The 17,160-nt window shown below is 35.5% G+C and overlaps 1 protein-coding gene across 4 annotated transcripts in view; it reads left to right on the forward strand.

Moving 5' to 3' along the window:
* LOC149803010 (meiosis inhibitor protein 1-like) overlaps positions 1-17,160 on the forward strand; it is a 216,338-nt gene that overhangs the window by 185,532 nt on the left and 13,646 nt on the right. For all 4 annotated transcript variants that reach the window (XM_089952558.1, XM_089952560.1, XM_089952559.1 and 1 more), the window contains 2 exons: positions 1,762-1,965; positions 10,496-10,577. In XM_089952558.1, coding sequence (XP_089808684.1) covers positions 1,762-1,965; positions 10,496-10,577 — 286 coding nt within the window. The remainder of the gene's footprint in view (positions 1-1,761; positions 1,966-10,495; positions 10,578-17,160) is intronic.

Raw genomic sequence — 17,160 nt, forward strand, 5'->3', positions numbered from 1 at the left:
CGATGAGGGATGGCATCGTATATACTTTGAGCATAGGCATAGTCTGGTTCCCTGCTTCATATGCTCCCTGCGTTGCACTCCACTATTCATATAGTGGAGTGCAACGCAGGCAGCATAAGAAACAGGGAACCAGACTAGCACAGGAAATGTTATGATGGAGTAGCTTCCCCTAATCTTGCGAGCTCTCACACGATTTCAATCAAGCTCATCAAGATGTTATCCAGATGTTTAACGTCAATGCTTGTAGCACTAGAAAGTGATCACCAGATTAAAACAGCATTGACAAAGAATCATTAGTGAAGAAGCAGAACACAAAAGAGTAACTGTGGTTCTAACTTTAATGAAAAATGGAGAAAATAATTCCCTTGACTGGAATATGGCACATCCATTAGGATTACCGGTGTGACTGCTGATTACATGATCACAATGACTGCAAAAGTGAATACCAGTAATCCTTTTGTGACAAGGTTTAAGAATTTTAATAAATCTGTCCTTGTTCACCACAAGATATCTGGAGAACACATTATCACCCTAGACATTCTTTCACAACAAAGATATCAGTAAACTTACGGAGACAAATGCATTATTTGGATTGCAAGGTCAAGGGATTATTGCAGATTTTGTCGGTTTTTAACTTGCTGCAATAAAAGAAAGATCTTAAAGTTCAAGTGTAGGTTATTAGAAAGAAGGTTAATCATGAGCCTTTTTGATTTTTGGATAAATGTGTTCTAGGATGAAGTACAATGGAACTGATGATAGTACATAGTAGATAGTTCTAGTGGTTAGAACGTCTGCCTTGGATGCGGGAGGTTGTGGGTTCAATCCCTGGCTGAGTCATACCAAAAACTTACAAAAATGGTGCTAACAACTGCTTCGCTTGGTGCTCAGCATTAAGAGGTTAGTGTTAAGCCTGGTCGGCCTGGTGTCAGGATAATGTGACTGGGTGGGACATGATGCTACATGTCTTTGACATGATGCCCCAGTGCTAGGCATCACTATAAACTGCCACACTGCAGACATCGTAGCAATATGACTGAATTTTTTTTTAAAGCTACATTAAAAATCCAGATCACACACACATACATGTAACTTGTTGGTCTATAATACTGCTGCAAAAAGATTATAAGGAGACTGTTAAAAGTACAACTTTAAACTTAATGAAAAATGAACTAATAAAATTATTCTTTGAATGGACAATGCACATGTTTGTTAATTGTGCATGTTGGTTTATTTGTATTTTTAGAGAGAGAGAGAGAGTATGTTGTGCAATTTGCAATGTCTTATTTCAAGCTGAAAAAGTACAAGTGAGATGAAAATTTGTCAGTACATTATTGACCCCCACATTTTTTATTTGACCCCCAGTTCTGACACCAAGTTCCCCCTCCCCCCAATTTTACACCCCTGGGGGATACACTGTATATTTGAATATGATTTCCTATTATACAGAAAGGTATCTCAGTGATACCTAATACAGAAAGGTATCGTAAGTGATGTCATGAAATGATAACTGTATTTTAATACAAACTTGGAGTTTCATTAATGTTTGATTAAAGGCATTGCATTAAAAATTAAATTGTATTTATAGGCATCAAATAGCAAATAGCCTTTGTCTTTTATATCTGCACCACATAGACTTTACCACAAGTTATCTTTGATTTCAGAATATGTATAGATATAAAGTTAGATAGTAGTCTTTATTATGCGTAAAAGAAATACATGTGAGAGTAGGAGGATTATTGTAAAATATGCATTATTTTTCAGCCTGTAAAAACCATTACCCTTGACCTTAAGGGTGTTATTAGGTCACTAGTGCTAGTTGACCTATGTGTCACCCGGTCAAGTACCAGGATGTTGGGAGCCCTTCTTGGAGTTGGATTGCAGAGTCCTCTCATCAAACCACAGTCTGAACTGATGACAGTGGACTTCAGGACACTTTATACATTTCTTCAACAGCTTATATTACAGGTAGAAAAAAATAATTAGGAGAGCAACATTTACTGTAGATGTGATTTTCACCTGCTGGCCATATTTTCTCACCAGGTTTACATATAGTACTGTATACACTATAGTGTAAACTTATTGATTTTTTAGATGGGAGAGAACTCAATTGTCCTGACAATCTTGTACATTTTAATAACAATAATATTATCTGCCACTCTATTGCCATGCTTACTTTCATTCATGCTATATCCCCATGGATCAGCTCTTACTCTGAACTTCCATTGTATGGAATGCTCTCAAAATTTAGGGCAGAGATAATACAAAATTAGTCTGGTATACCATATTTACGATATATATCGGGACATGATAAAATTGATTTTTTTTTCTGTCCTAGAACTTATGGTGAAAGTTTCACCTTGGTCATATGTCCCAAGACTTAAGAAAAGAAATAAAATTGTTGAATTTGCACCCAGTCCCTCTCCCCACACTTTGCAATAAAATAGATAAATAAAACGCTTAATTGATAATAAATGAAAGAAACTAACCTTGTATTATTATCATTTGTTCTTTTTTTTCATCATGAGCAGTAAAGAATAAAATAATCCATGAGCTCTGTATATGTAGTGTAGGCATCCATACTGTACATGTATTACTTAAATCTGAAAACACACGGCACATTGTTCATTGACATGAACATTGAGAAAGAAATCATGTTTGGTTATACTCAGAATTTTGAAGATGTTATCAGACTGAAAACTGGATCCAGCAAAATTGCATACGAGAGAGAAATAATCAACCGATTGCTTGAAGGCAAGTGCCATTCATGCTTGACATGGTGTTAGGTGCAAAATAACCAAAATTGAATTATATCCAGGTCAGCTATATTACTTTATCTCGAAAATAAAAGTCATTTTTTGAAAATACCTTCACTTGAGTTCAATTAACAATCTTTTCACCAGCATAAGTTACAAAAAGTATACTTATCTTGCACAAGTGCATATGAATGGACTATTCTGTTGCCTGTGGCTGAATGATATTTGGGACTTTGCAAGTCTTGGCACTACTGTAAAAGAGAATGAAATGCCATTATCTCCTTGATCTGAGGAGAGTATGAGATCTTTCTCATCTGGAGGAGAGAGCACTGCCATTTTGGGGTAGTTTCATTCAACAGGACTTGGAAAATAACTCTTTTGTCCCAGAAGAGAATAGGGCCAGTCACTCCTCAATCCCAGGATGGTATGAGATCTATCACTTGTGAATTTGAGAGAATCAGTGCTCCAGAAGAGTCACAGAACTCAAATTGGGAGTAGACACTTGTTGATCTCAGGATGGTATGGGATCTATCATGCATGAAGTCATGAAACGTAATACCCCTGAGATTAACAGAACTCTATCAGGGTTGGTTAGCCAGTAAAGGCACCAGAGACCAGATAGCACACTCATGGGAAGGGAAAGCAGTGATACAGCTTTGAATCATCTGAATGAAGCTTATCTGTCAGATCATTATCACTTAACTGGTCTTTAATGAATCAGGGAGCACCAGTCAGTGAAGTCCCATGAGCAGAATGGGGACATGGATAGGAAGTCATGCTATACATGTCTTGCAAGTGAAGGGGATCAGATCAGAATACCATCTTTTCTATATTCCCTTTCAGTTCATTGGAATTTGGGGACAGCTTTCTTTCCCATTAAGGGCACCATGGATGTTCACGCCTTGGTTTCAGAGAAGTTCAGATGTAGCAGGTTGCTGACCTAGTCCTACAGTGTAAGACATTGACCCTATGTTTTGGTGGTCGAGGTCTTACTGTCTGAATACTGGCACTATGTAACATGTTCTGATATTGACTAACATTGTAATGAGAAGTCAGATTTTCAAGAATATCTGATGCTTGGTAGCCCATATAGATGATTTTATAAAAATTAAAGTCATAATGTTTTAGTCACACTTTACTTACTCTGATGTCTTTTTTCTAATAAATTCAAATTCTTACACAAGCAATGGACCTGTTTTCAAGTTTAATCGGTCTACATTTTAGTTGCCTGGAATGCCAAAATTGGATTAAGTTAAAGTATATTTCTTTAACGAAACAAATAAAAATATATTAATATTGAAGAAAGTGTTAGATAGCTTCGTTTTATTCAAGATTCTTATCATCCTTTTAATTGATTTCTATACTTTCTCTTCCTTTTACCTTCACTCTTTGGTCCCCAGAGTGAATGCATATTTTCTTTAGGCCCCATACATAGGCACAAAAAGTGGCCCAATTTGCTACCAATTTGCAGTTGTGACTGTAAAGGTGAGTGTATCATTCTTATACCAGGTGTTTTTAGGCAAGCAAGACAATAATGACCAATTGCAAGATCTCTCCTCCCACCCCATCAATGTAGTCTGGGTTCGAGTCAGAGAGGAGTATCCCTCATGAGCCAGTGATATGGTGGTCAGACCTGTTCTGGATTCTCTCTCTTCTAGCTTTCAAGAACAGTCTGTATAATGGGAGGCTGGAATTACGAGCTCAGATGAGGGGACTTAGTGTCCCAGAAGGTAAGCATGGCAATAGTGACAGGTAGTATCACATTGTTAAAATTAGTTTATCCCTTTCCCCCACCCCCATTTTATTGTGATTATTAATTATGTCAGTACAGTATTCCAACAATTGTAAGGTACTTGAATTGAATTTCATCCAAAAATTTCAGATTAGTTTGCTAACACACAAAGGTAAAAAAATAACAAATGCCTTGCTGTTTCTCTTTGGATTGAATCAAAACATAATTATACTGCTTTTGTTTACTCATTTGAGTTTCCTCTTTTCTAACTGCTTTATATATAATGTCCAAGATAGTGTTAAGAAATGATACATACATAATGCTAAATCTTCTACAACACAGTCCATCCTAATTCTTCTGTCATTGTTTGCATTGCAGTCCATGGTTATCTCTATGATTGGCCTGTTAGGTCATTCTTGACTTGATTTTACACTGAGTCCCTCACTATAAATTCCCTCAATATATAGGGGCCCTCCCATTAGATTGACTATAGTCTGGACCCAACCCATTGTGAGTGGCCAGGTATACTTCATCTTCAATCATGGAAACAGAATTACCTACCTTGGTGAGAAAATCACTTCAGACCTTCATTGCAAATTTAGCACTGTTCCTTCTTTCAACTGGAGTCACAGAAGCTGCAGTGGTTAAAGTGTTGGAGTCATGATGAGAAGGGTGCAGTTTTGATTCCCACCCTATTCACTATTCTTGCCTTATAAGTGTAGCTGTCCATTAAACTCTAAATCAAATCCAAACTTCCTTCATCCATGCAGTCTTTTGCAGTTTGGTAAAGTTCTACTTGAACATGATGTGCAATATTAAATTTATATATTCTTGTGAGATGGACCAGCCTAATGTTCATGATGAGGTTCAGTTACTTGAAGCAGATTAGGTCAGGTATAAAATATTTTCGCACATATATATGGTATTTAACTTGCAAGATGTCCACTGCTAAATTGGCCTCAGTGAAAATATAAAGGTGACGAAATCATGGTGAACAGAATCTTCTGAATCTTAAAATGATTATGTAAGTTGAACCTGGAGTTTTTTAAATCCGCTTTTCTTTTGGTGTTTAAACTTTTTAACATTACCTTAGAGAAATTTGTTTGATTCAGATGTGTGTGATACTCAAAATCTTAGCATTTTGACTAACTTTATGGTAGATAAGACAATCTTGGCACTATTATTATTGTTATTGTAATAGAAAGAATAATCAGTATGTGAATGGAATCTAAGTACAGCAATCCCTCCTAATAAGGCAGCAGTGGGGCCCATAGCTGCAAGCCACATTTTGTACTGAACCATCATCTAGTGGCAATAATTGAAAATTAAATTTCCTTTAGTTTTGTGCATGTGGTAAATAATTTCATTTTATTAAAATTAAATATATATTTTCACTTCATGGCAGCTAAGCATTCATTCTTGTCAACTATAAATATGTTTTTGAAAGGAAATAAAGATATTAAGCTTCATGTAGATTTCTTTCAGTTTATTTTATGTGAAACATTATATAAACATATGAGTAACATTTAAAGAATTCTGTAACACTCACCTTTCATAAATATACTTGTCAAGGCACATTCATAATCAGCAGTAGATTGTGTTTGTATATAATTCATTGTACATCTAGAAGATGTATAAAAAAATACACTGTTCACAAAAGTACTAACCTAAATACAGTAAGCACAATACACTCAACATAATTCTCACCTTCTATACTGAAAGACATGTACATCACACAGAATACCATCCCAGTATTCTTTTCTTTCTAGCATTTTGTGAGTTTTCTTTTGTTTGAGACACAGTTGTAGTTTTCTTAAATACAAAGTCCATGATTTTTCTTTTCTTTGAGACACAGTCATAGTTCTTTTTAATACAAAGTCCACGATTTTTCTCAACTGCATAATCATTAAAAGTTTAGCTTCCTGGCTTTCTAATAACATCAGTCATTTCTCCGGCCCAAATATGGATCCTGGCTTTCCAGTTACTTCAATCCTTTCTCCAGATCAGTTATGGATTCTGGCTTTCTGACCACATCAGTCCTTTCTGTTTCAAATGTTACTTTGGAAACAGCAGAGATTAGTTTTGATGGATCTTCCTCATAACTGTCAATTGTAAACCTATTTCCTGCTGACCTAAGTTGTGTTTGTCTTTTTATCACTTTGGAAAAACTCTGTGATTTTGATTTCAGTCTTAGGTTCCATAGTGGGGCAGTCCTCATCAATGTTGATCCATTGCTGAACATCAAGTGATTTCAGTTGTTCTCTTAACACAATACTTCTTTCTGCAACATATTAAGTGATAGGAAATTGTTCTATTGGCCTGACGTGTCGTCACTACATGTTGTAAGAATCGACTAAGTAGAGGCAACCTGTTTGCCGTGGGTTGCGTCCCATGTCAGGGGAGGAAAGGATCCTGGTAGTTGAGCAGAGGCTTTCCGATGCAATACACTACTTTGGCACACTACTTTGGCCTCTACTTCTTCTACACAAGATGGGTCCAGTCTCTACAATTTGGCTGGTCACGCCAAGCCTAGGAAGTTTTTATTTATTCGCTCACCTTCTTTATCTTTCTTCTTGTTTCTCTCTTGATACCACCATTGCCCCTACAGTCTATTCCTTTATCTTTCCCTTTCCCATGTCTTAGAAGACTTCCTAGAAGGTGGTGACTTAACGGGTCAATCAGGAGGTAATTTTACTGACCCTAGAAGGCGGTGGCTTCACGGGTCAGTCATAGGTAATTTTATCAACTGAATATAGCATCTGTATATCCCTGGCACTTAAAAAGTCTCCCCTTATTGAACTCCATGGTGGGTGGGGAGCACGGGTGCTGAATTTTATATAAACCATCATGGAAACTCAACAAATTTTTTAACATAAACGTACCGAAACTGGATCTGAATCAGATGACAAACTGTGTAGTGTGGGGTCATTTCCATGCTTCGTGGTCGTACAGTCTAAAGATGCCACAAACTGCTTGCCTCACTATCTCCATTTGTCATCGAAAAGACAATCACAGGATTGATTGGCACACCAAAAAGTGTCAAAAAGTTGAAATCGGGTTGCCTTCTTATTGAGTGTGAGCATTGAAGTCAAACAGAAAATAGAAAATATCAAGAAAATGAAAACTTTCTTTAATATCCCAGTGACCTCATTCGCTTTCCCCACACTCAATATGTCCAAAGGTGTGATTCACTGTTGTGACTTGGCTGGAGTCAGCGACACAGATATCATTGAAGAGATGAAAAACGAAGGTGTCACTGCAGTCTTTAGAATATGTATTAAACGTAATAACAATCTGCAGGACACCAACAAACCAACAGTACCCAAAGTGGTCAGAGTTGGCTTTTTGCAAGTGAAGGTCGAGATCTACATTGCAAACCCCCTTCAGTGCTATAAGTGTCAGAAATATGGCCATCACAAAGACTGTTGCTCAAAAAGCCAAATTAGTGGCCGATGTCGAGACCTTTCTCATCAGGAATCTGATTGTAGAGCAACTCTGCATTGTGTCAGCTGTGGAAAGGAGCACCATGCCAGTTGCAAGGATTGTGACACCTGGAAACAGAAGGAAATACAGAGCGTAAAGTACACATCTAACATTCCCTATCCAGAAAACTCATACAGGTCAAAACAGTCCATCCTGACCCATTTTTCTCCACTGTAGTGAAGAACAATCCGAAAACAACAAAGGACACTGAAACACAGATCCATCTGACTCAACACCAAGCTTTAACACCTACCATTACCAAACACAGAAAAGCACGGCATCTACTCAAACTACTTTCAATAATACCCAACCACCGAAAACACCAAGAAATAAAAACAAATAACAAGGAAATAGACAGCAAAAGGGGTCGGATGACCCCATCATACTCTATAGTAGGTTTCTAGACAATGAGAGCATGGATACAGAAGAATCTGCTCCATGTACTCAAGGTGGCTCCAGACCTACCAACAAAAACTACCCCTGTACTTCCTCCAGACAAATAACCAAACAGATTGCCTTCGCGAAAGGTCTAACCTAGCTCCACAATCTTCAGTTTAAACATATAATGAAGAACACCATAATACAGTGGAACTGTTGAGGACTTAAAGCCAACTACCATGATATTCTTCTGCTTTTAAATGATAATAATCCTGCAGTACTAAGCCTTCAGGAAACTTTCTTGAAAGATATGGATAACACCACACTTAAAAACTACTCTCTGTTTAACACCTACTTTCAAAATGTTGATAGGGCCTTAGGAGTTTCTGTTATTGTGAATAACAGCCCCTCATAGTTTCATCCGTTTAAACACAACAATGCAAGCCATTGCTCTGTGCGTGTGTGTGATTTGGATTTTTAACGTAGCTTTAACAATTTTTCAGTCATATCGCTTCAATGTCTGCAGTGTGACAGTTTATAGTGATGTCTAGTCAGTAATAGGTTCTGTTTCCCAAACACGATTAATCATCATGTGATGGAAAATCTTGTGTTTTTGCATGTGAGGATACAAGGATATATTTATCATATGTGAAAATATGGGAATGAAAAAATGTTAAGATTATTTCAACAATAATTTTCTACATTTTGCACTCATGTATACAAAAAATATAGATATAATTTTAATTAAAATTATATTTGCTAATTTTAAGAATCTTGTTTCTAAACATACATTTAGAACATATTCCATTTTAACAGTCTTTTTGAGGGGCCCCGAGTGGCCGAGTGGTCTAAAGCGCTCACCGTTCCGGATCACTGCCATCTCACCTCTGTCTGTGTGGGTTCGAGTCCAAGGCTTGGCTAGCGTGGGTACGTGGGAAAGCCTGCCAGTAGCTTCTCGTGGGTCAGTGGTTCTTCCCTGGGTTTTCCAGGGTTCTTCCTCCACCAGTTATACTGGCCGCCATGTATAGCGTATCTTGTGCTGAAAAATGGCGTTAAACCCTAGATCAACAACAACAACAACAAAAATCAGTCTTTTTGATGGCTTTGTGTACAACATATTCTATTTTAACAGTCTTTTGATGGCTTTGTGTATAACATATTCCATTTTAACAGTCTTTTTTTTACATGTTTCTGTATAAACTGTCCTTATTCATAACATGGTTGAATTCATGCCTCCCTTGAACCTTAATGTAATGAGGCACCCCTGAATTAATTTGATTGGAGGAAAAATGCTATTTATAAGTTTTGAATGGAACATTTTTGCTGACACAGAAAAATGGTGGTCTGTCAGATCCGTTGTTGAGTACATTGTTCGGGACAATTTTAGTCATGGATGTTAGTTTGAGATGTGTTTTTCCATCTGTTCATTTATTCTTTTGTCTCTTAAACACTAGTCAAGGTTGCCACTCATATTTCATATAATTTTGTCACATGTTTGGCTCTCATTTTAATATGATGAATTTCAGATGGTCTTTTGATCTAATGAAAATATTGTCCATCCACTATTATTTGTGTGCTCCTGATATTTGTGGATTTTTGTGGTAGCTTTAAAACACAGATTCAAAAGGGTAGATAAATAATTATTCATTTTGGAAAACAATATGACCCTCTTCCCAAATCCACATACTTAATTATCAGCACATTTCTTATTTTTTTCACAAGACCCCCCCAAAACAATGTTTATAAAATGATTCACAGTGTTGCTGCCAGCAGCCATCAGTTCAAAGAATCACTGCCAAACAGCCATTTTATTTAATCAGAAGACCATTATACACTTTTTGTATTTTTGGTTTATGAAATATATGCAGTATATATATATCTTGTGCACCCTTATTGAAATTTCTTTTATATATTTTATCTTTACAGGCTTTAAACATTCTTTATGGTCCATACACTAATAAGTACCACTCCATCTTCCAGCAAATATGTGCTTGATTTGTGTTGAAGGTACCATCCATTGATTTGATCTTAAAACAAGGGTAGATAACACAAAGCAACAGTAGTTGCCAAAAATGTCTTCTTGCACTTTGAAACATGATTTTTGCAAAAACATTTCAAATTTATGGTGGGCAAATTTTCTTTCCTTTAGGATCTGTGTGGTGTTCGAGAGCAAGCTGTATTTTGCTGTGAGAAGTTGCTGCAACATCTGATGAATGTTGATCCAAATTTAGGTAAGTAGAAGTCTGTTGAACATGTGTAATTTCTGTCTGTTAAGGGCAATTTTCATCTTGTAGTTTTGGTTCTTGACTGCACACAATATTGCAAAATGTGAGACATCATGATCACATTGTTGTGCCAGCTGTCCAGCATCAACGCTTGGTGAATATTTTTGTTTTGCCAGTGTGGCAAAGACCAAACATAGGTTTCACTTTTCTGATGGTATTGTCATCGTTGTTGAAATAGATGTCAGCATTAAGTTGTTGCATTTAGCCCAGTTTCTCTGACATGGTAGTTGTTCACAGTTATGAAACTTTATGGGTGTATTTATCAAAAAGTGTAATGCTTATCACAGGCAAAAGAAGGTCACAGTGAACTGGTTTTCATGCTCCAGTAACCTTGTTGGGTATTTGGAATATATCTTGGTGAAGCAGGTAAGGCATAGCAATCTGTAGAAAATACTTGCTTTAAAGTGAAGTATCTCATGTTTACATCATTAAATTTAGCTCAGGTGTAGATAAATATTCTTAGAGATTAATTACCAAATAAGTAAAAAAAAACAAGGTTACAGAGGGACAGTTCTTTAAATTTAGGTGGAAATGCAGTTAAAATGAAGTTCTGTGGCAGTATATACAATTGGTACATGTGTTACAAAGAAGTTTAACATATTATGTAAAATATGTGTAGGGATTTAGAGGTCAAATGGTTCAAGCTTAGGATCACGTTCATCAATAACTTCAATTTCTTGGTGCAAAAAATATGTTATGTATCCATGCCTTTACCAAACATTGTTGATAACTTGCATTTGAAACAATGAAGACATTTATTGATTTTGGGATTCAAATATGAAAGGTCACAGGAAGTGAAATTAGTTGAAGTGATTCCCACAGAACTACATAAGATGTCAATAGGTGTCTTCCCTATATCATTTGCAAGACGACTTGCAAATGAGATAGGGAAGACACCTATTGACTTGAGGGATCAGAAATCAGGGTCAGAAAGACTGAAAGGAGAAAAACAGATTTCACAAAAGAACTTGAGTCCCATGCCATAAATCATACCAGACTTTATGAACAGCTTGCATTTGAGACAAGAAAGTTCTTATTGATGTTGGTGTCAATAGATCCAAAGTCAAGGTCACTAAAACTAAAAGCAGAAAAATGGTTTCAGCAGTAACTTGTGTTCTGAGTCTTTTACATTGAAAATAAATTCTGGATGGCCTATATTTAAGACAAGCAAGAGACCAGTTTATTACAGATTCATAAGGTCCAGTAGCTGACCAATGAAAGAGAGTTTTACTTTGAAAAAGTTTAGTAGCACTACTTACCATATATATTCGCTTATAATACAAATCCAGTTAAAAACTGCACAAACCCAGATCTGCCATTGCGTAATATACAGCAGATCTGGGTTTGTGCAGTTTGTTAGGATTAATCAGTAGAACAAACAACATTGACCCAGATCTGCAAACACATTATGCTATGACAGATCATGATCTTTGTTGCTTTTAGTTTAACTTGACTTAAAAGTGAGTATATATGGTACCATTTGGTTGGCAGATAAAGTACCATTCATTGTACTCTTGGTCTTGTTTTAATACAATTTTAAGAAACTGCGTATCTTTAGAAAATTTCCTGAAAGTTTTATATCTTGAGGTTGTAAAGACATGTGATGAAATTGTATTTTAATGTCAGTAATATTTATTGTTTAGCTTACTCTTTCTGCAGTGGACAAACCTCGTCTGCTCACACTGACTTGCCATCGTTAACCTATGTGCAATAGTTTATCCTCATTATTTTAGATGTCATCCTAAGTCAGGGTTGGCAAACATAACTCATTTGAAGATCAAAAAACAGTGACAGTTGTGCTATATGAGGACTTGATATTCTTATTTCATTTTCAATGAAAAGTTATCCCTGAGTCTGTAACTATCAAAAGTATCATTTGATAGTTCAATGAAAATGCATTATTTTCATTTAGTGCATTTTGCACAATAAGCCACCTACTCCTAGTGAGGGTTTGGAAATTACCTGTAGGAATATGTATAATTACTAATAGGATGCCAAAAATTGTCCAATCAGTGTTTCACTTGAGTGTTTGCATCTTGTATAGGGCTTCATCTATTAGTCCCATTATTGTTATTAATGCAGTGAATGTTATGAACAGCAATTATTCTCATAACAATACTTAATAGAGATTAGACACCAGTTTCATACCTAGAGTCACCATTTTTCCAACATAGCAGTATCTTCATTGGGAGTTTGTCATATTCTTTTTTCAATACTGTATATGCTGATTTATAAGTTCAGTCCAACTGAAAACCACAGAGACCCAGATCTGCCATAAAAAATTAATTTCTGATGAAAGTCAAATTCAGAAGCACAAAGTGCTGTCAGGGAGTTCTTATTAAGCTTTTAATGGTTATTATGTTGACTCTCTGGTTTTAAAATAAATAATAGAAAAGAGTGAGAAACATTTTCAGATGTTTCGACCTTTGCTCATCAAGGTAGGTCTTAATGTCCCTATGGATGCAGTTCTTGAACTTGTCAACTAATATGAGTTGTCTAAGGTTATCATAGTCATGATCAAGTTTATTGGCTGAACACCACCTATCAAATAAGTGCTCTTTTTTCTCTCGCAAATTTAAAATGAGTTTGTCCAGTTTGTTTTTTATAGTTCATAAACCTTTGTTGGTATGTCTCAAGTACAAACTCATAACTCTTTAAGATACATTCTTTAAACATCTCATAATCAGCACTTTGTTTTGCTAACAAGGGATTGTAAATGTCATGAGCTTTGCCACACTTTATATCAGAGATTCCAATTCTTCCATGGCCATTTCAAATTTCATCTCACAGTTCGAAAAATATTTATCCAATTTTTTTCCTAAAATGGGGTATTAACCTAATACTGTTAGTAACATCAAAAAATTGGATTTGTTAGTAGAGTGTGCATTTCACTTGTCAGCTCTAATTCTTTCAATCTAAATTGAAATTCTCTTTCTTCCTTTTCTCTTTGCATCATTACATGCTTTAGTCCATTTTCTCTTTCTCTCTTTCCTCTTTCTGAAACTGCATTTGCCTCTCTCTTTCCTCTTTCCTTAATTGTGTTTGTCTCTCTCTTTCCACTTAATGAAACTCAAGTTTCCTTAACTCCTTTTCATTCTTGTATTTTAATTTCAATTCCACAACTTGCTAGTTAGAGCCAGATGAAGAATGACTAATCAAACCCAAAGCACTTTTATCCAAAACATTTTTATGCACAAAATATTTGACAAAATATTTTTTATTTCTTGCGTTATTAAAGAAGCCTTCACCTCAGAAAGATCATTTGTCTGGCAATCTGGAGCAATTCATCCTTTTTCAAGGACTCTAACTGTTCCTGGTTAAGATTTAAAATAAAGTTCTCCACTTCAGATGACATTGTGAAAGTTTGTTGGTTTCACTAAAGATTTCTAAAATATGTGAAATAATACCTGGGACTTACTAAATTCCCAAAAAAGTGAATTAGAATTTTAAAACTAAGTTTTCTGAAATATTTTAGAGAAATTTATATCCTGTACACAAGCCCCCAATTTATATTATGACTCTATGATCTTAAAATAAATAATAGAAAGTGAGAAACAACAAGCTTTGTAAAATTCAACAAATACATTTTTTCCCTAGAACACAAAGTGAAAATATAAAAATAACTTATGGTATCGTAAATTAAATCCTAAATAATCCTAGTATTACTAACACATGTCCTAATGAATAAAGTTCTAAATAAACTTTAGCAATATTCTAAATAAATTCCAACCCCTGAAGGTGTTGATGTGCCTGTAATGGCCGGTAGTCTTTAATGTACTATTGTACTAATGGCCAGAATTATAATTATGTGCCAACAATCTTTTGTTGAATCACAGTAATATAATCCAAGGTTTCTTTGCTTGAATTAACTATAATTCCAAGTTAATGTCTATTTCCAAGAATATTATTGAGCACTTTGTTATTCCAGAGAATAGTAATTTGAATAAATAATTCTTTCCTAAATCAATCACTGAACACAACAAATGATTCTGCCTCATGATCTTATAGCACAAAGGAATAATTTCTACATCAACAAGATTATAAAGCCCTGTACTTGACCTAGGTCACAGTTAGCATTTCTAAAAAAACTATTAATGGAAACATCCATTGTAGAAGATTATGTTACTAAAATTATAATAAAGAACATGGTAAAGTGACTGTCCTTGACTCTGACCAAGATAAATGTTTAATTCTATTGATAATGATCCTAATATTAAACCCACACTCATAGAGAAAATATTAGCTAAGTATTAGTTGTTTTACAGAATATAAAAAAAATCAATGATTCTGATCAGGTAGACAATGAACTTGATTTTAGACAAAATACAATTTTACATTAACAATAGCATATCGTGGATTAAAAAAAACCTAACAAACAATGCAAATTAAATATACATGACTCTTATTTATTGAATATATTATATACTATGTACATCTAGCAGCAATCAAGAATAAAAAATTGGATAAGACTGAGTATGAAAGCTCTTTTTCATTCATCACTGTAAAAATACCTATGTTGTGAATGGCCATTGCTTGTCATCTACCACTCCCCATGTTTACATGCTGACATCGGTGATGTTTTTATGCAGTAGGCCTATTGTTGCAGATCACACATCTAACATTTCCACCATGGAGCTTTCTTGAAAACTTTCTTATCACTTTTAGGTTTTGAACCAATGGTTAACTCTACGGTGATAGGATGTTTTCACTCAAGCTGTTTATAAACGGGATCGCGAGTTATCCAGGCGCAAGTTATCGAGGGAGTGGTGTATATAGAAAGTTTTAAATAACATTACAGGTGACTCAAAATTTATGCCATAGATGCATTTCTGAGGTTATTGCATAAATTGAAATTGCTGTAAATTGAAAGTAATGTAAATGCACATTTGTTAGCTGTGTGTAAGTCATAGCACATGGTACCAGTGATGGCATAAAAATGAGCACATTATAAATGGCGTTAAAATGAAAGCGCATAAATGCAAATGGATTTTCACCTGGCATACAGTGTGAAACCTCTCAAGACTGAAAACCCTTGGGACCAAATTAACGTTCAGATTTGAGGGGTTCACCGTATAGTGACGACTTCTCCATTTTCACCAGATAAGGAATATGATCTGGTCTATCCTCTTAATACAAGTTCATACAGATATTGTTCACATCAACAACCATTCAATTTCTAACATAGATATATATCATAACGGGGAATTTTACAACAAATATATGCATTTCCATGTTGGTTTTTAATTTCCTCAGCATAGTCTTTTGCTGTTCACCAGCTATTGGCTGACCATGTGCTGAACTAAATGTTGATTCATATTGGTGTAAAATTAACACTTGGGGACACACATTTCAAGGAATTTCCTGTCAAGGAATTTTGGTATACTGAGATTATGGTTAATGTTAAAAGAAAAAATTGTGGGCCAAATAATGATATGGTTTCAAGGGGATGTTAGTTTACTGAGGTTTTGATTTTTTTTAAAGGTTTCATTATTTGTGTATTTAGTTGATAATAAACACTCTGACATTGATTCTAGGTCAAAGGCTACGATAGTTGACATTGATTCTAGGTTAAAGGCTATGATAGTTGACATTGATTCTAGGTCAAAGGCTATGATAGTTGACATTGATTAGAGGTCAAAGGCTGTAATAATTTAGTATCTGTAATGGGGTGTGGCCATGATCATATAGACAAGTATAAACAGATTATTAGAAAGCCTTGTACAAGTCCCACTTCAGTGGTTTTAACTCAGGATATCTACTGGCTTGTGAATACAGCATTTAAGACCAATAGTAATTATGAATGTTCACCAAACTTGGCATATGTGTATATCTTGACAGTGTTTGAGACGTGTTCAGTGATCTATCCATTGTTGACTAAATTGGGTATGTTGGAATATGTCAAGAATATGAGATGGTTTCAGCAATTGCAGAGGATGGAGGATTGTTGTTGTTGTAGGGTTTAACACCATTTTTCAGCACAAGATAGGCTATACATGGTGGCCAGTATAACAGGTGGAGGAAGAACCCTGGAAAACCCCAGGAAGAACCAACGACCTATGAGAAGCTACTGGCAAGTTTTCTCATATACCTATGTTAGCCAAGCCTGAGACTTGAATCCATGCAGACAGAGATGAGATGGCAGTGATCCGGAATGGTGAGTGCTTTAGACAACTCGGCCACTCGGGGCCCCAAGGATGGAGGAAATGTAATTCTCACAGATTCCTAAAGATTCTCTTTTGAACAGTAGAGCATGTCTCAGTCTCTTCAAGAAACTCTTTCATAATATTACTATAGGACTAAAGTTAATGTTGTGTCCTAGGGGTACCTGCCATGCCTATCTTACCAGCATAACCAGAAGTATTGTTGAATCATGATGAACAGTGTTAAAGTATGTGTCAATAATTGTAAAAGTCATTTATTACATAAATGGCTTTATTTTATGCTAAGCAGTGAATTACTTACTGTAGTGAAAAAATAACAATATTTTTTCACTACAGGAACTACTTTTTGGGGTTAGAACATACTTACC

This window comes from Sinohyriopsis cumingii, chromosome 3 (assembly GCF_028554795.1).
Source record: "Sinohyriopsis cumingii isolate HCF-2022 chromosome 3, ASM2855479v2, whole genome shotgun sequence".
NCBI classification, from domain to species: Eukaryota; Metazoa; Mollusca; class Bivalvia; order Unionida; family Unionidae; genus Sinohyriopsis; species Sinohyriopsis cumingii.